This window comes from Tamandua tetradactyla, chromosome 2, assembly GCF_023851605.1.
Source record: "Tamandua tetradactyla isolate mTamTet1 chromosome 2, mTamTet1.pri, whole genome shotgun sequence".
NCBI lineage: Eukaryota > Metazoa > Chordata > Mammalia > Pilosa > Myrmecophagidae > Tamandua > Tamandua tetradactyla.
In genome coordinates this window covers 120,949,065-120,968,866 of record NC_135328.1, presented here as the reverse complement: position 1 = coordinate 120,968,866, position 19,802 = coordinate 120,949,065, and the positions used below count along the sequence as shown (strand labels likewise).

The following is a 19,802-nucleotide window of genomic DNA, read 5'->3' as shown; positions in this document are numbered from 1 at the left end:
GATTAATAAAAGTTTGATGCACAGTCAATTCTCTCTCATACCGGAGGGGAGTGTATGTGTGTGTGCATACATGTGTGTACATGCACAGGTGAATGTGCATTGCAGTAGTTAAGTTTGGGTGTCAACGTGGCCAGGTGATGGCACCCAGTTGTTCTGTTGCTGTAACCTCAAATCATCTGTGGAATTCATTTGTGGCTGATTACAACTGGGGTCAGCTAACAGGAGTGCCTTCTGCAACGAGTGCTGCTTAATTTAATTAGGTGGAGGCTTAAAAGGAGAACTTGGCAGCCCAGTATACCTCAACTAAGTGCTCAGAGCCAGCTCAGTCTCAGACATTTGGAGATGCACAGAGAAAACAGTCCACTTGAATCCAGAAGTTGGGAGAGAGGGCTAGCAGATGTTGCTGTGTCCTTTCCCATGTGACACAGAACCCCAGATGAAAGCCAGCTGCCTTTCTTCTGAGGAACTATACATTTGTAACTAAATAAATCCCTTTTATAAAAGCCGGACCATCTCTGGTGTGTTGCATTCCAGCAGTCTTAGTAAACTAAAACACGTGTACAGCATGCTTTCTACACCTTTGCCAGAGCCAACCCAGAAAAGAATGGCTAAGGGTCCTGCCCTCTGTGGATTCTATTTCTTCTTGTGTGCACTCAGCAGAGTCACTTTCCTGATTTTCAAATGCAAAGTACAAGGAAAGGAAGAGCGAAAAAATGTTGGTTTCACTGCAGTGAGCATCAAAGACAGTGACAAGTCTCTGTCATACACTGATGACAGAGGGAGGATTTGATGGTCATTTTCATCTCTGGGGGAATGTAATCCAGATAAGTAAAGGCAAGACACCACCTTGGGGAAGGAGCAACAGCGTGTATGAAAGAGTATGGGGGTGTCACTGTACAATACCCTGTTGACAACCCCATTACTTAGTGAATCCATGTAAAGAATGATGCACTGTGATGGAAAATAACGCCTTCTCCCTAATTTTATGCACAGCTTTTAAGTTCCTTTGGTACCCCCATCTCCTTTTCTCTAAATAAGAAAATAAAGAGAAAAGAGTGGAAAAACAAGACTGAGGAAGGTGAGACGCACATAGTCCCGGTGTGCTGAGAGTCTGAGCATCTCAGGAAACCTGGGGAGTCTCCCCAAAGGGCACAACTATAAGCAAGCACAGTTCTGCTCCCAATGGGTTCTGGATAATGGATCTGAACTCTGTTGCTGATTTAGAGAGGCTGAAAGTGTGGAATTAATGATTTTCAATTTAGCTGATCTCAATCCAATGACAAAATCATCTCCCAAATGCCCTCTATGCATTGTAGCTGTCCCATGCATAGTAAAAGCGCAAGGAAAGCATGGAATGGCTTTAGGTCAGAATTTGTGACAACTACAGGCATTTGCAGCATCAAAATTGTAGAGTTCTGTCATTAAATAAGCCAGTTGTTTTTAAAGATGAAGGTCTGAGATGTTCCTGCTGGGTTTCTAAAAGAGCATATTTAATAATTACACCTTTTGCATCTAGGTGTGGGGTAAGGTCAGGAGGAAAAACCAATTCCTAGGGGCAGAGCTAACCCCAGATGCTGTGCACAGAGTAGGCCAGCCTGTCCATACAGTAAGTAGGTCTAAAGGTATTCAAATGAGAGCCCTGTGTGTACCCCGAAGTTGCTTTTTATTCATTTAAAGAATCCTGGAAGAAAAGTCAAAGCTTTGATGCTACTTAATATTTGGCTTTCCCCTTAAACCACTTATATAACTGATTTGGCAAGATTCGAATGGGATAAACTCAGAAAGCAACCAGCAGCTAAAGGCTAAGACCTAGGATATTGCCTTTTCACATTTCCAGAATGCAAAGATTACCAATTTCAATTTCCACTAGAATTAATCTTATAATATGTAAAAGGAATATTTTTTTGGGGGAGCAGTATAATTTTCCATTGGTTTCAGGCATTAATTCTTATATCTCAAATAACTTCCAATGAAATTATGCTAGCACCAGGTATTCCATTTATAAATGAGCACTGCAATAAAAAACACCCTATTTCTACTTGGACTTCATTTTTAATAGAATCAAAACAGAATGGTGCTTGACTTTCATCCAGTTGCATGGCTAAAACCACACAAATTCCCATCTGTTCTATTTAGGAGGGTAACATAAATCTAGATGGTATTCCAGGAAAAGGGTAGGAGTTAGCTAACTTCTAGAAGTTGACATGGGACTTTCTATGAATGTAGAAACACGTGGCTTATTACTTTCATTTGTTACTCATCAAATGTACCCCCTTGGTCTTACCAAATGTATTTAACACACACAAAAGATGCTATAAACTTATAACCATACAATTCTCGATGGGGAAAGCTAAGAAAAGAAATCTGGTGCCAGGAAGCTCGATCAAATCCTATCATCAGGTGTTTTTCTGAAGACCGAGCACTTTGGAAAGACGCCCCAATTTGCGCCCATGATCTCCGCCTGCCTGCAGGATTACACACACACACACAAACACACACATGCACCCACTCACTGGATGCCCAAAGTGGCTAACTCATGAATTTTCTACCAGATCATGTAGGACGTACCAGTTAAGGTAATAATTTCCTGTTTTCTAGGAAATTATTCAAGTTAGATATGAAATGAAATTTTGAATGGCAGAAGCCCTGTAAAACAAAACAGAGCACATCCTTTAGAGAGAGACCAACTCTGCACAACGAAAAGCTGCGAATAGAAACTCGGTCCAAATCCAGAAGCAGGTGGAGAGACTGACACAACTGGCCTCTGCAGGGATCCTTTCCTCCGTGCATACCTTGTTAGGGATCTCCAGGTTGCAGTTGGCCTCACACAGGGCCACCACGATGGGGACATTGCCATCCTTGCAGGCCACGTGCAGGGGCGTATTGCCATGTCTGTCTTGGAAATCGACAAGGCATCCTTGGCCGAGGAGGGTTTTGATGACCTCCATCTGACACCGCCGGACAGCGAGATGAAGTGCGATGTGTCCATCCTGGAAAGACACACCAGGGCCAGAGGCGCTTGTCACTTAGGCACATGCGCCTGGTACCTGCCACTTGTAGTCTTCCCTGGGCTAGGCTGAATCTGCAATGGTGTCACAACCAAAAGCCCAAAGGAAGATTAAAATCACAAACCTCACTTCTGGGGGGTAAGGAGGGAGCGCCTTATCCATTCCACTCTGAATAACCACAGGCCAAGCTGACCATCAGCTTAAGTTAGGCGTGAGTAGCACAATCGGAAAAACTGCATCACTTTTGGTCTCTGAATTTACAGGACTTAAGTAATTTTTGGTATTCTAATGGCCTGTTTCCATCAAAGTCTTTTAAAAACATTTGCTCAGCAATCTTTACTAATTTCTATTATTTTATTTTGTACCAAGAGGCACTGAGAAAGCAATGAAAAATAATTTGCTCATGGGCTGTCATATATATATATATGAAATGCAGCATGCTTAACATCTATGATTGCACAACAGACCAGTCTGGAAATTCATTTCACCTGTTACAGAATGTCAGTAAATAGACCTGTTGAGTTTTAGATCCTGGGTAGAGTTTGGAACCATTTCTATAACTCTGTCCCAGGGTTTCTAAACCCTGGGACTATTCATCAACGGGCTGGGTGAGTCTTTGTTGGGGGGGAGGGACTGTCCCGTGAGTCACAGGGTCTTTAGCAGCATCCCTGGCTTCTATCTCTTAGATGCTAATGGCAACTGCTACCACCAATTCTAATGACCCAAAATGCCTCCGGAGAATACCAAATGTCTCCCAGCAGCAAAATCACCCCTGGTTGAGAACCACTGCTCTGTACCAGGAAGACAGTCCACAAGTGGCAATTTCTCAATTAACTATGGCATCCTGAATCTACTATACATAGCAAGATCACAGCCTCATTTTAAGTACAAGTTAACAATAAAAACAGATGATGCTTAATTTGCTTCATTAAAAAAACGGGAACATATGATCTAGAATTGAAATTGCCAGACAAATAAGTGTGGTTTATTATTGTTCTTCAAAATAGCAGGTTTCAATGGAAGTAAATAAACCTCCTATTTCTAGCTTTACCTAAAAATTCATAGCACATTGCCAATTTTAGTCCCAAATGAGGATTATTTGGGGTTCACGGTTCTTTACTATACCTGCTTCAAAGCTAAAAAAGCAAAAATAAGGGAACTGATTGGCTTGACCAATTCGTAAATTTTGTCACCCACCCCAAATGAGTATTACTTACTAAAAAGAATCAAGAAATGTTCACAGAGAGACCTTTGGAACAGAGGAGAGACAGGAGAAACTTCAATCTGCTGTATTCAAATGTGTTCTTTTAAGTAATGTGACTGAGGAGTCTTGTGGTCCCTCCATCCCCCCAGATCACTTTCCAGTAAGTGTGCCGCATTCTCCCTACAGCACCTTGTCGGCGGCGTCCAGGTCGGCTCCGTGTTCGGCCAGACACTCCACGATGTCGTGGTAGCCCCTGGCGGAGGCGGTCAGTAGGGGTGTCTCTCCTTCCCGGTTCTTAATGTTCACATCGCAGCCGGCTTCACAAAGGGCCTTGGCCACAGAGTAATAGCCGTGCCAGGCTGCAGAGTGCAAGGGCGTTTCTTCTTCCTGGGGGAGGAGACAGAGCATAGAGGAGGAGAAATGCAACAACGTGAAAGAAAGCCCACTGCGCAGCGCAGTGAGTCCCGGCCAAACTTGGCAGCAGAGCCACGTCAAGGCAGTGGCAAGAAAGAGCTCGCAGCTACTAGAGCTAAATACTAATTTTAAAATAACTAACTCGGGTGTGAGGCATGGCTGTTGGGAGGTAGCTCTGCCATCTCTCCTTCATTAGTTTTCTTTCCTCAATCCTTGGTGCAACGCTTGAGGAATTTGGCTTTCTCAGCATCTTATGATAAACAACCTTGGGGAGCCCACCGGAACACCACCGGCTCAGCTGTTCTGCGCAGCAAAGAGCCTCACTGGGCATGAATTTATAGCATCTTTCTTGCAAAAGTGATTCGCTTACTTCATCTCAGACTATTCACAGTATAAGACCATTTCTCTGAACGAAAATTCTAACAATCTTGAAGCCTCAAGACTTTCCGTCATGTATTTAACAGAAAGATGAGTCACAAAAACATTATTATTTTGGCAAGGAAGTGAGCAAGATAACCACGCTTTATCAAATCAAAGAAAGGCCTGCCTGCGAGGTTGTAAGGTATATAAGACCCATGTTGCTGCCATCAGACACATTATCTGTCCCAGAGAGGCCCTTCTGGTGCAGTGGATGTGAGCCTGGGCTCTGGACCCCCGCTGGGTGGGTGCCAGCCCCAGCTCTGCCACTTACCAGCTGTGTGAGCCGAGGAGTCACTTAGCCTCTCTCTGCCTCAGTTTCCTCAGCTGCAAAATCAGCATGATAACAGTAACCTCACAGGGCTGTCCAGAGGAGTAAATGAATGAACTGTCCCTGGCAGAGCAGTTAACATAAGCTGGAACGTGGCTGTGAGTCCCTGCCCTCTACAATCTAAGGCAGAACACCTAACTTGGATAAAACTCTCAAGACACGAATGACCGTATATTTGGCTGCTTGGAAATCCACTCGGAGGGCAGAGGGAAGTGAAGACAATGGTTACCATGACCCACCTTGTCCTGGAAGTTGGGATTAGAGCCGAAACTGCACAGTAACTGAACCACATCGGCGTGGCCATAGCGAGCTGCCACATGAAGGGCTGTCTCTCCAGACTGCAAAAGAAACGGAGCCAATGTCTCAGAACCACGGTGAGCAGGCTGTGAGCACCAGAATGCAAGTGAACTGGAGGCCGAAGCGCGAACATGGCCGGATCCATGCCAGCTACCCCAGGGGCCAGATGCCCCGTTGGTGCCCACCACACAGCTAACATTATATTATGCCCATACCTGGTTCATCCTCTTTGTAATAAAACCCTACAAGTGCACGCAATTCAGTGAGAAGCTGTTCTCATCTTTCTTTACATACTGATGCTTCTAGCTATGTGATTTTTTTTTAAACACAAAATTCCCTTTTTAACATTAGGTTTATCGCACAGTAGTTATTTAAATGTATAATTTTATTTATTGACAGTTTTTCATTTTATTGTGTGACTGCATTTAGAGGTTTATTTTTTGCATCCCCGGAGATTTTAAAAAACATTGCTATTAGCCCATACAATCCCTTTCTGTGAATTAGCAACAAGCTGCAACTTCCTTAAGATATAGTCTTTGCCAAACAATTGTTAAACTATACTATTGTTTACTGAAGAAAAGATACTTCGTTGCCATCTTCCAGAAAACTGCCATAATAAGTACATGTGTTTTTTAATGTAAAAGCCATTCCTTAGATAAAGAGCCATTGTGCAGTGCACAATCCATGCAACTATATGCAGCAGGCCTGACTGAACTTGACAAATGAGTCTACAAGTAATGGAAGGAGGGAAGTGCTGTACAGTAGAACAAATAGTAAATGAGAAGGTAGGAATCCTAAATTCAGGTTCTAGCGCTGTCAATTAATTCACAGGATTGCTATGTGGACTGACTGTACATATAAAAGTAAGGTATTGTCCTAAATCAATAACTGGTATAACTTCTTTGGTCCTCCAAAAAGTTTTACTTTATGTGCAATATCTCATTAATACTACAAACCAGTGATTATAAAGTCAGCATTGTCAGCCACTTCAAACAATAAGAACTTCAGAAAGGAAGAAAATGGTAAACAGACAAGTCAATAAGAGAATTAGGGCCTGGGTCTCTTTTTAGTTTTCTTTCTACTAGAACTTTCTTTGAGTTTTCATGTTACCAGGATAATTCACAGCTTCCAAACTATGGCAACTAATCGGCAGAGTTCATCTCAAGGCAATTTTTTTTTTTTGTATGCTGTATGGTGGGGTCACATTTCATTATTTTTCTACATGAGTAACCCATTATTGCAGCACCATTTGTTGAATTTCTGTTTGTTTTGTCTGTTTGATTTTTGGGAAGTGCATGGAGTGGCAATCGAGCCCGGGTCTCCTGCATGGCAGGTGAGAATTCTACTGCTGAACTACCCTTGCACCCCCAGTTCAAGGCAAATTTTAATAGCCACCAGCACAAAGCAACTTCCAACTTAAATTTTCTGCAAGAAGATTTGGGTCCTGAATATTTGTTGTTTGGGTCCTGAGGCACATGGCGTGCCCACTCTCAAATGCATCCTTTTATTACTTCCTCCTATCCCTCCTAAGAAGACAAGTAGCCTTACCTTGTCTTTAACATCTAAAGGGCATTTGTTGTCATTGAGAAATTTCAAGGTATCCACGTGGCCATGCCGAGACGCCCAGTAGATGGCATTGGACCCACCCTGTAGGAAACCAACAAGGAGTCATAAGTCTAAGGGCTGACGGACTCTAATACACGCATCACTCAGACTCCCTATTTCTCTTCCTATGTGATGACAGACCTTCAAGGAACAACTGTCAAGAGGAAAAAAACCTTCATTTCATTTTTCTACTTTGGCATATGTGCAATGGTGATGTAAGATGATAACGCTGGGGAAGAGGGATGAAGGGTCTATGGGAACTCTCCATACTATCTTTGCAACTTTTCTAAAAATCTAAAATTATTTCAAAATAAAAGCTGTTCTAATTAAAAATTTTTAAACCCTCACTTCAATCTCTTGTTAGAATTCCCTATATCCCCTATACTGTAAAGCTCTGTTGGAAGTCTAAGGAAGGTGATGAAATATCCATTTTTATGATTATCAGTGGCTAATCCATTGTATCTGTATTTCTAATGTGAGACTCATCTCAGAGTCGATCATCCTTCTCTGCTACCCTATAAACATGCAGACAAACATTTTTCTGATGAGATTAATCAGCTAATGAAAACTTTTAAAAATGTGAGACATCTAACCCTGTTGAGTTAACGTGATCAACAAGGAGTGAAATCTCATGCAGTATACAAAAGAAACGCTGCTGGAGAGCCAGAGTCAAGAGGAAGGGAAATGGTGGTCTTTTGCTTTCTCATAGGGTGTGGCAGGTTGAATCATGTATCCCAGTTTGGACAGGTTAGTGATCCACATTCTGACTGGCAGAGAAAGGAGAAGACACCGCCATGTGCACTGTCACGTGCCAGAAAAGCCAAGGAACCCCGAAGATTGCTGGCCAGCCAGAAGATACTCACCCTGGGAGGAAACAAGCCTTCTAGCCCCTGAAACTGTGAACCAATAGATTCCTAATATTAAGCAACCTTTCGTATGGTATTTGTTATTTTCTCAGCAAGAAACTCAAACATATGGGTTAGATTGTACCAGGCTATTTAAGCAGCTCATCTTTCTTCACGGAAATTGAGAGATGAAGTATACTGCATAGATGTCTTTACGTGTTTTTCTTCCTCTGCTATCCCTATTATTAGGAGACATTTGGAAATACTTTAAAATTTAGTTATTTTGCAGTAAAATAGAATTATGACCTTATCTTGGACATCGATTCTTGAGCCTCTTTTAATCAGCAACTGTAGTATTTGAATATTCCCACAGCCAGCAGCAATAAGTAATGGAGGTGTCCCATGCTGGAATAGACAAGATAAAAAATATACATATTTATAACATTACTTCTCAGGTTTGGTAGGAACGGAAAGGTCCAAATTATCATAGCTATCCCCACACGACTTCCCATGTCTCAACAGGCACAAAACTACAGCTGCATAAAAGGAACGGGGGACACTCAACACAACAGTTTTCCCTGTTTTGGATTCACCAACAAAGGGGGGGCATTTTCATTTGCAAGCTGAGTAGCTTTTAAAGTTTCATGGGTAGAAGAACGACACAATTTAAAAGGCCCTGCGTGAAGAGAGGCCCCAAATGCAAATAACTAATTCCTAAATAAATCAAGCTCTAAGCAGAAGTGGTTTTCCCCACATTAAGGAATTCACCTAATCAAGAGGGAAACTGGAGAAGGAGATGGAGCCACCTTAGATATTTTGAGGTGTGCCGTGAGCAAGCTCCACCCTCTACTACCCCGGGCAGGGCCGTCTCCCACCAACCTTGTTGGGTTGGTTAACGTCGTAGTTGGACAAAGATCCCAGGAGGTGCTGCAGACCTGGGACATTGTCATCATTGATGGCATGGATGACGGCCTTCATCACAAAGGAGTCTTCCTCATCCTGGAGAGAGGCAGCGAGGGGGAAGAGAAAGAGTTAACTCGCTGGCTATGATCCTCCTGTCAACAGGAGAGAATGCAATACCCATCTGTGCAAAGGGGCATTCAGAGGAGAATAAACCATGCAATCCCCAAATTCACATGGTCACGAAGGGAAGCAGAAGGTTACTTTGTGCCTCTTCCAGGTTGGAAGCTAACACCATCTACGTTCCTTATTATCACCTGAGTTATAACCCAGGGAGCAAGCAGCTTTCGAGACTGAGATTTAGGACAGTGAGGATTGGGCACCACCCTTTGTGCTTATTTCTGGGATCTGTCAAAACGTAGCCCCAGACACCGCTGTGAAAAACTTCAAGTACAACCCAGAGACACTTCGGAGTCTCTCTCTGGATTAGAAAAAAGAAAAACCATAAAACCAAGGAAAATTGTATCTTGAACAAGATATTCTAAATTTGCAATTTTTCCAACTACAGGATTGTCAGTTTTCAATCACTTTGAGGTTTTTCTTCTCTAGGTATAGAACAACACAGAAAAATTCTCTGAAAGCTACTTACAATTATTTTTAAAGCTGGGCCCAAAAAAGCAAGAAAAGTAAAAATCAGGGCAAGAAGGAAAACGGATGTATTTCTAATTATAAGGAGAAAATAACTAGAGACTATTGAATGAGTTTGTTAAATCATTACCATGTTGTCAAAATTCCTTTGATATTTCCTAAATATGCTACATTTAGACTACAGAATAAGCGAGAAAAATCCCAAAACAGTATTTTTGGATTTTTAGTGTTATGACTATGGAAATTTCAAACCTGGTAGAGTGTATCTACAGAGATTGAAGCTCTGCTTGTGGGTGGCAGAACAGAGAAAGGACTTCTCTAAACCGTGCTTTCTCTTCTCTGCATATGTGAATACAAACAAAGTTCATAAGATCTGAAAATACATATTTCAGAATGCCATTGGTAATGCTTTTTATTACAATACAAGTTAATAACTAAAAGCCACGTACATGCAAGTGAACAATCAAGAGAAATGGGGAGAATGGAACAAAGAAAAGAAGGCTGTTATTGAAGGAGCAGTGATTAGCATGATATTGAGATCGTAAAGGGCCCTGGGTTCTCTCCCACAAAGACCCTGGCACACACTGTACTTTTCATTATGACACATATATTTTTCTCCCAATTGATTATTCACGTTGATTTTCATTTACAATCTTAAACATTCTCATGCTCTTACTTAGAGGAATCATTTTTATCTTTTCCCTGGCCCCACCGATTCTCAGACTAAGCCTTCCTCCTCTTGCCACCTCGCTACTCTCCCACTTCTTTTGCCAGTGCTTCCTATCTCTTTTTACTCTAAAAAGCTAGATCTGGAGCCTCGAAAGAGCCACTGAATTTGGGTGGCGAGGGAGCTAGTGTCTGCTGACGTGTGATCCCTGCCTTTGCCCTTGGATCCCTGGATTCCATGTAGGAAATACCTGACTATTCAATTACAGGAAGCAGGGTGGTTCCCACAGAACTGCTTTTTCTATCTTTTCTGGAGTCCCCTTTAAGTTCAGAGTGAACAAAGCCCCGTTTTTTTTGTTTTTTTTTTTTGACTGTCAAGAGAAAGTCTTGTTGAATTCAGATGCATACAGATATCTGAAGGGTTAATCTATGATCAGGTTTCAGGTTGGATGAGGGAAAAGCAACTGTGGGTTGGGTCTTAAGGGGCTTTGACAGTTAATACAGTATCAACAAAGCAAGTGGGTTTAGCCTTCTGGTCTACCACAAGATTGGTCAGCAAGTAGCACTGCTTTTTCCCAGATTTTCTGGGGAATGCGGTGGCAGAGGGAAGGTGGGGTAGGGACATGGATGATGGGGGCAGGCGGCACAGGACATATCTACAACCCTTTTCTACTACGGTCCAACATTCTCCTATGTCTGTGGCAACAGAAGGCTTTTTTTTTTAGTTTTAGTTCATGCAAATTAAGAATATGCTTTTTCCTCTTCTACCAACTAGTCTGTCTTTCATCAAAGTGGGGGGGGTGGGGACAGTGTTAGTGGAGGTGGGATGGGAGTGGGTATAGTGCCTACGAAAACAAAGAGAATAAAGGAAGAAAGATGCAATAGGGTACTTCCAATCAGCCCCTCTCCCCATACCACCTCAAGAGGGGTAAGATCAAACCTGACATGTCCATGACTTAAGGTTTTCTGGGTTGTTGGACAAATAGAACAAGTAAACACCCTAACTACACAGTGCTAAGCAGGAACCACGCCAGGGCAAACAGGTTTGCTTACCAAAGTATCATCACTTCTGGCCACACTCATGTTACTTCTGGACAAAAACGACCTGGATAATCTTTGGCACAGTGATATCAAGCGAACGGATTGCTTAAAAAGAAAAAAAAACACACACACACAGAGGAAGAAAAAGGGTAGGGGAAGGAGGAGAGAGAACTTATATAACAATACTCAAGTAACACCAGTGACAAAGTCTTCAAGATTGGATTTTCTAATGAAAACCCACAGTGCTGATGGCACATGTTCTTTAGGGGTGGGTGATCCTACAAGTTGCATCATATTTGCTTAACCAATAATTCCATAGGGTTTAGAAATCAAGACATCAAGACGGAGAGGAATTTGTTTGACTCATGATCAAACGACAGAACTGGAGATCCTGCATCCCGTCTCTCCCGTTATTTTGTTTTTTACTCTTGGGATCATGACATCTAACCCTCAATACCCTTTGAACATCTCCCCGTGATGAGATACTGGGGCCTTGCCCTGTGTCCTCTGAGTCCATGAATGACTAAGAAGTAAGTGAGGAATGGTAGATAATGTGGTCATCAAACCACACACAGTTGGTGGAAAGCAACAGGTGGGGGGTGAGGAGTCCAGCTGCTGACCAAACACCTATGTGTGATTTTTCAGGCAATTACAAAAGTTTTTCCTGGTAGGCCCCAGGAGCAAAGCTGCCCTCCCCACACAGCCTGCTGCACAGTTGGTGTACTGCAGATTCTAGAGGGCTGTGCATTAAGGACTCAGGCCCAGCAGGCTGGTCTCGTTCTCCTATCCCCAGGCCTCCCCTCTTCTGCTGACACTTGCTTAAGGGTATGTGTGTTTGTGTGCGATCTTTTATTTATTCATTTTTTTTGTATGCTGTATGGCAGGGTCACATTTCATTTTTTTTTTTCCATGTGAGTGTCCCGTTATTGCAGCACCATTTGTTGAATTTCTGTTTGTTTGTTTGTTCTGCTTATTTATTTTTTGGGAAGTGCATGGAGTGGCAATCGAACCCATGTCTCCCGCATGGCAGGCGAGAAGTCTATCATTAGGCTACTCTTGCACCCTCTTGTATGTGTGTGAAATGAAGCCACTTTTGTCCACTCTGACTCAGTATTCAGTAGTTCTCCACTTCTATCCCCTCCCCTCCCAGTCCCTGGCCCTTTGGTTCAGGGCTGGCCCAGTAGTGTTGATCTAATTGAACCCGAAGGAGCAGGTGCTTTTCCTCCAGGTTAACCTCCTGTTTATACTATCACAATAAGTGACTAAAGGCTTCACTATGATCTTGACCGGCCACCTGTGACCCCTGGAAGCTTAGCTCAGCTCTTAGCTCCACTGTTTTTTTTTTTTTTTACATTCCTATGCTTTATTTTTTTAATTTAAATTTTAAAAAAAAAATATGACAGCAAAGAAAACACAAACATTCTTAACATATGATCATTCCGTTCTACATATATAATCAGTAATTCACAATATCACATAGTTGCATATTCATCATCATGGTCATTTCTTAGAACATTTGCATCAATTCAGAAAAAGAAATAAAAAGACAACGGAAAAAAATTCATATATACCATACCCCTTACCTCTCCCTTTCGTTTTTTAAAAGATTTATTTATTTTTTATTTATGATACATAACCACACACAAACACAAACATTCTTATCATATGATTGTTCTGTTCTTGTTATATAATCGACAGCTCACACTATCATCACATAGTTGCATATTCATCATCATGAGCATTTCCTAAGGAACATCTGCATCAATTCAGAAAAAGCAACAAAAAGCTCCACTCTTGACAGGGGGCTTCCTTAGTCTACAGGACAAATAGCTTTGAAATGACTTTCAAAGGCAGAAGCAACACGTAAAGGATGTGTATGTATGTGTGTGCATATAACTTTCTGGACATTGACACTCCATTTTAAGCCTGATGTTTAAAGGTTTCTTGGGAGACTGAGATGCAAGCCAGATGTCAGCCAGTGCGGTGGGTCCCCCTTGTCCCTCTCATGGCACCCCAAACATGATAAGTGTGAAAATGAGTGTGTTTCTGGCTGCAGGCTAGAGAGATGTGGCAGGTGCCTGCTTCCCCTGAGTTTGATGTGATCCTGAGCACAGGAAACCATCCTGCCCCCTTCTTACCCCTGAATTTTGATTTGTTCAGGGATGGAGTACCTGCCCTTGGAGACACATCCCGAAGAGTCTCTTCAGAGATCAACCAGGTGGAGGAAGTAGAAGAGATGGCACTGCACATGGTGGAGACTTCACCCCACTCCCCACCCCAAAGGCTGGATTCAGGGAACCCTTTATGCAAGTTCTGGTATAAATATAAAGCCATGCTGCTTACTGCAAATTTACTTAAAATATGACTTGCTGCATTTAGAAGTGACTTTGCTGTAATGTTAATGTGAATTTAAAATTTGCATTTGGAATGGTTTTATTTTTAAATTTGAAAATATGAATTAAATAAGACCGAAATATTGTTTTCGTCTGCCTTTGAAAATAGGGTAATGGTGCAGAAGACTACAGACTAAATAAAAAAAAAATGGATGCATTTCCCACATTGCCATTATCAAAAGAAATGAGCTTTGAACAGAAAGAACCTCTGCAGAGGAAACCAAATTTAGTAATCCTTCCAAGTCAAATCATCTTACTTTCCATTTTTTGCGGGCTGCGAATTTCTTGAACTTCTCCATGTTTACTGCCGATGCTTTTCTACTAAGCGCTTGTTGTGTATCTTTAGGCTAAAATGCAAGTGCAAAGGGGGAAAAAATTAGAGCTCCCAAACCATGGAAATATGTTACATGACAACTTTTTGAAACTTCTCATTATTCAATGTGCTCACACACATTTATCCCTGCTAAAATATTGTAACGCTCCAAGATTCAGGAGCCTACTCAGCCTTAGAAGGTTAAAAGTCTCAAGGCTGAGTGCTGTGCTTTGAAATGTGAAATTTGTTGCTTTTTGTGTATTTGTTATTTTTCACAAAAAAGAGAAAAAAGTGATGATAAAAACATATATATTCCTTCTAGCCTCCAATGTTCTAGAGCAGCTAGAAGGAAAAATCTAAAAGGATCGTATGTTAGCCCACGACAAATTCTGAATCTGTCCTGTAACTACTTGTTGAAGAGTGCTTTGAAAATTAGTAGTTTTATCTTTCTTTGCTTTGTATATACGTTATATACATATAAGAAAATATTATACAATTTATACAATAAGAAAATATCATACAATAAGAAAAAGTTAAAAAAAAAAAGTGTCAAGGCTGAGGGTTTGATATAATCCATAAAGACTGAACTTCAGAAAAAGTAAAAAGTAAGACCTTGGAGCTAAGCAGAAGTATAACATTCAACCTTGATAGTTTGAGAATGACAAGATTAATTGTGAGGCCATGTTCCAAGGCATTTTAACTTGGATAAAAACCAAGTAATTTACAGCTTTGAAGGCCCTCATAGGTTAGCAAATTCTGCCCATCCTCCAGTACTAGAATCTCTTTCACAGTACGTTTTGCCAGGGGCCGTTTAGCTACTGGGTTTAATTTCTGCAAGAAAGACACCGCTGCCTTCTAGGAGAGCTCAAGCACTTGCTGGGAATGGCCCAGTCCAAAAGCTCCCCAGTGGCCATACTTGACTCTACAGTTTCCACGTATCAGTTCCACCACTTTATTCGGTAACTGTCACGTTCCCTGTCCTCAGTCTTTTCTATGCTAGGCTGAAACACCCTCAGTTTCTTCAGTTCAAATGCAAACGGGGTCAGACAGGTCACGTAAATGTATAATATACGAGGGGCGGCTGCACGCCTTAGTAAGCAAGGGCCGCTGAGCTGAGTTTCTTGTGGTCATGGGGAATGAGGCTTCAGTGTAGGTAGACCTTCAGATTTTTTAAGAGAGGCTAGGAATCCAGATTTTGAGGTGATATTTAAATGCTAGAAATTAATTAAAAATTTTCAAGGCAAAGTTTGGCCCAAGTTTGACCAGCTCACAGGTCAAAACAAATGTGGCTATTGACTGGACTTGACCATCAGGCCTTTAGTTTATAATTCCTGCTCCTCAATTACTCCTCCCAATTTCAGTTATTGTTAAGAAGCACTCTAATCTGTCAGCTTCTCTTAAAATACAGAGAACCATATAGCAAATACAATACAGTTATTCCTTCCACATCACGGGGCCAGGGAGTACGGGTACCCCTGCGATCTGGAAAAGCTATATACATTTTTTTCCCCAGGGTTTCAAGGAACCCCTTACCCACCTTCTGATGAGCAGACGCTGCCTTTCCGGTTACTTTCACATTGTGTAAGTTAAATCTTTTAGTAAAAATTTCAAACCAGCCTTTGCTGGCCTGAACATCCGTAGGGGTAGACCCTTTACCTTCCTTTTCCTTTAGGGACTCATAAAGGATCTAGGTTTTCGTCAGATGCCAGAGTCTACGGGAAGGCCTTTTTAATAACAATCCCGCACGTTTCCAGCCGTTGTGCATTGTCTGCTGGCCTTTGCGTGTCATCTGCAGCTTCCGCAAAACTCCCCCCAAAACTCCTACTGAATTTCTTATGGCGACCCGCGACATAGCAAAACCGCAATGGGGAAAGTCACGATGCGGAAGGCGTAACTGTACTCCAGACGGGGCCTGCTGTTAAAACCCACCAGGAACTAGTAACACCCTCAGACAAATGAACGCCAGGACACCTTCTGATTCCCAAGCCACTCATGTGGAAATTGATTTAAAACAGCCATGCAACAGGCAACTGACCTTGATCCAGGGATGTTGCAAACTATCTTGGATCGTCATTCTCTTCCTGCAGGGGGAGTGGGGGGGAGAAAATGAAAAATTGCTGTGACCACAGCAACAAGCCCTAAGGGCATTCCCGTGCTGGCCGAGGCTACCAAGCAGAGAATGTGGAAAAAGCAGTCTGGGGCCCGCTTCACGGAAGAAAGCTGAAAATAACATGGGGCTTCCTGTGATGACTTCATTGAACCTGCAGGGGTTGAGTGAGTGGGTAGAAAGGAGGGGGACTTTCATAAGGTTTTACACGGCATGCGTCCCTTGTCCAGGTGGAAGCCACCGGAATCTGCTGATAATCGCAGTCACCTGCACGGGACAGGTGCTGACACAAGGCTAGCCGAGGCCACAGCCAGAGGCCCTTTAAGGAAGAAAGGACACTCACTTTGGATCCTTGACCAGAAGTCTTCTTATGAAATCTTTGGCAAGGGCGCTGGTGTTACTGAAATATTCCTCCTCAAATGCGTAGTTGACAGCGGATACGTTTGCTAACGTTTCTTGCTTTGTGTCGCCAAGAAATGGGGAGGCCCCACTTAGGCTGTTATAAAAAGAGTGAAGGATATACGATAAAAAAAAAAAAAAAAGAGTGAGGTACAGAACATTTATAATTATCTCCTGTGCGGCCATTCTGTTCCCAGAATAGCTGGAAAAGGGAACAGAGAATAAGATGATAATCTGGTTGGGCAGTCTCACTTTAGAATTCAATTACATTTTATAGGACACTTAAGTGTCACGAACAAAAGCTTTAGCTTAATGCAAAGAATTCATTAACAAAGTAAATTTGGAATGGTGTCTAGTAGTTAAAAGAAAAAAAAATGTCCTTTTTCTCTTTTGCCTGCTGTGATGGACAGCCATGCTTTCTTTTAGCAATTATACTACAGTTTCCGATGACTCATTTAGAATGAGAGAAAAAAACGCGTTAATTAGTATAAACTAAATGTGTTCTGGGGGTATAAAATGAATATGCTTACATAAAAAGGCATGCATAAGCTGGGGAGATCAATATGACACATTTAATGGTTAATAAAACATATGGTCTCAAAGGAAAAGGGAAAGAAGATGATGTGTGGGTTGTGGTACTTACAGAATGTAGGTTATTACCCCGATACTCCTAGATACAAAAACAACAAAACAACGTGTCAGAAGAATGTAAAATAAAGCGGAAAGGTAGACGCGCCCACCACAAGCTCCTTACCACATGTCCACTTGAAGACCGAGGGGCTCATAGTTGACTATCTCAGGAGCTAAGAGGAAATAAACCCACATTTAGTCCAGGAAGGAAGTGAACCAACAGGGTTCTATCTTCACGTACAAACCAGGGAAACCGATCCTTTAGCAGACGGAATTTTGCTAGCAAAACATTTATGAGAAATAAATGACCACAGGAATGAAAATGCTTACCAACAAACTCCGGTGTCCCAAATATGTTCTTGAATTCATTTCCAAAGTCGATTTTATGGGCCAAGCCAAAGTCAATGATCTTGATACGAGGTTTGGGGACATTTCTATCCAGAAGCATTATGTTCTCAGGCTTAATAAAATAGAAAGAAAGAAAAATATATGATATGCTTTGCTGAGGACATGAATGGTAGAAGATTTTTCCCTCCCCTACAACAAAAAAAGGGGGGGGGGGATAGTTGAAAGAGATCACCGGGAAAGATAAATATTTTGGTTTAGGTTTTCCCAGAAGCATGGCTTCAGTACAAGTGGACTATGTGGGAGGTGAGCCAGGAGACACTGGCAGGGGAATAAGGGGACAGGAAAAGGAGCAAAGCAGTTGATGGAAGGCATCTTATTAAGGTGTGGGTGGGCTGGAGCTCAACCCTGCTCAGAAACTTGGGAGAAAGCAAAACACTGAGTTATTCCCAATGGAGCATGAGGCAGTTGGGGTATTTACCCAGCATCTCCCCATTCTCCATTGTCGAGAGCTTTGAGTGGCAGGTACTTTTGGCATTTCTAGCTCTCCTGAACAGTTAAATGCTTTCAGACAGAGAGCTGCAGGTGTCTGCAGCAAGCAGCTCTTTGGGTCTTTATTAGCTGAGGGGATACAGACAGGTATTGATAACGCTGCTACAGTAAGTACAGAGATAACCCTGGCTCTTTTAAAATCGTAACGCATCATCAATTATCTGAATCATTTATTTGGCAATTAATCACACCCTGCTCTGGGATATCTCTTCTCACTGCTTGAACCATCACCTTGCATCGGCAATTGCTGTTTGACGTGTTTATGTCTTTCTTTTCCAGAGACCATAAATTCTTTTGACTGTTGGCAGTAGGACGCATGTGCCTTCTCATCTCCTGTAACGCCTTGCTGCCAGGCAGGTAAAGACCCCAATTAGCCAATCTCAGAGTTTAGTTTGAGTGATTGCTGGTGACAGGGCAGGGTCCATAAGCCTCTACATCAGGAGAAGAGCACAGCTTGAGACACCTTCCATTTTCCGTGTCCAGGAGCGACAGGGGGGATGGAAACTATGTCAGCTTATGGTTACTCCAAATGAAATGTCCCAGTAATCAAGAGCAGCCAGCTTGTCTAGAGACCTGACTGATAAGAACCTTTGATTTTTCCACCGAGGATTCCAGAATGCAATCATTACACCTCAAGCCCATGAAAAGATCTGGAAGCCCTACAATAATAGGCACATATAATATGGTTGTTGATTTATACTGATAATTCTGTTTGTTGATTCCATACAGGGAAAAAATATATACCTTTTTCAGATGTTTCTTTAACGCCTCAGTTTTTCTTGGTGAACAAACAATGCTGTGGTTTGTGTAAGCATCTGCCTGGCTTACACTCAGCGACATACCTTAAGATCGAAGTGGGCAATCTGAAGGGAATGCAGGTAATAAACACCATTCAGAATTTGTTTGAGAAATTCAGTAGCCTCCTCTTCAGTCAAAGATTCCTTTTCTGCTAAAAAGTCAAACAGCTCACCACCTGCAACACTGAGAACCAGGAAGGAAAGGTTACTGACGACAATTGCTTCAGACTGATTTGTTCTCTCATAGATTGCTTGAACATAGAATTTTTGGCAAGAAAATAGCATAAAGCCATGCTGGAACTGCTGGCATGAAGGCAGTCCACCCTTGGATGAAAATTCTGCATCAAGATACATTCGTACTCGAATGCACTCGGATATCATTTTCCTAAAGTGCTATGTTCACAAACAAGTGAAAGGAGCAGAGGCATGGTGAGGCGAAAAAAGCAAATCAATGAATCTTCCAGACATTTTAATTAAACCCATTTAGAGGTGACTCACTGATGAAGGGGAAAAAAATGACAAGCCAACCAACGATATGATTTATAAACAATATCTTCCCATCTCAGCTGGAGAGTACCTGGGAAGTCTGTAATCTGTATATTAATCTATTTAAACCAAAAATCATAATACAAGGTCTGACAAGGATTTCTTTTCTGTTTCATTCTGCATTTGCTTATATATAAATATGTAGAAATTCATAAAAGTCACACTGAGTCATGAATCTAACAAATGCCTTTAATTATTGAAATGCACATGATTACTTAAGGATTTATTTGTTGCCTCCCTCGTCAGACTGGAATTACTACAAATGCAGGCTACAAATGCAGCCCCCTGCTGCACCTTAACCTAACTCTGCGCTCAATGCCAGGTTCCTAACAAGTGCTCAAAAG

General features: G+C 42.0%; 1 protein-coding gene across 8 annotated transcripts in view; it reads right to left on the bottom strand.

Moving 5' to 3' along the window:
• Positions 1-19,802, bottom strand: part of DAPK1 (death associated protein kinase 1) — a 219,637-nt gene that overhangs the window by 51,030 nt on the left and 148,805 nt on the right. For all 8 annotated transcript variants that reach the window (XM_077148666.1, XM_077148670.1, XM_077148664.1 and 5 more), the window contains 14 exons: positions 18,958-19,096; positions 17,549-17,678; positions 17,343-17,391; positions 17,232-17,258; positions 16,533-16,685; positions 16,118-16,163; positions 14,027-14,116; positions 11,389-11,481; positions 9,001-9,120; positions 8,428-8,526; positions 7,220-7,318; positions 5,614-5,712; positions 4,402-4,599; positions 2,793-2,990 (listed from right to left, as the gene is read on the bottom strand). In XM_077148666.1, the coding sequence (XP_077004781.1) occupies positions 2,793-2,990; positions 4,402-4,599; positions 5,614-5,712; positions 7,220-7,318; positions 8,428-8,526; positions 9,001-9,120; positions 11,389-11,481; positions 14,027-14,116; positions 16,118-16,163; positions 16,533-16,685; positions 17,232-17,258; positions 17,343-17,391; positions 17,549-17,678; positions 18,958-19,096 (1,540 nt within the window). The remainder of the gene's footprint in view (positions 1-2,792; positions 2,991-4,401; positions 4,600-5,613; positions 5,713-7,219; positions 7,319-8,427; positions 8,527-9,000; positions 9,121-11,388; positions 11,482-14,026; positions 14,117-16,117; positions 16,164-16,532; positions 16,686-17,231; positions 17,259-17,342; positions 17,392-17,548; positions 17,679-18,957; positions 19,097-19,802) is intronic.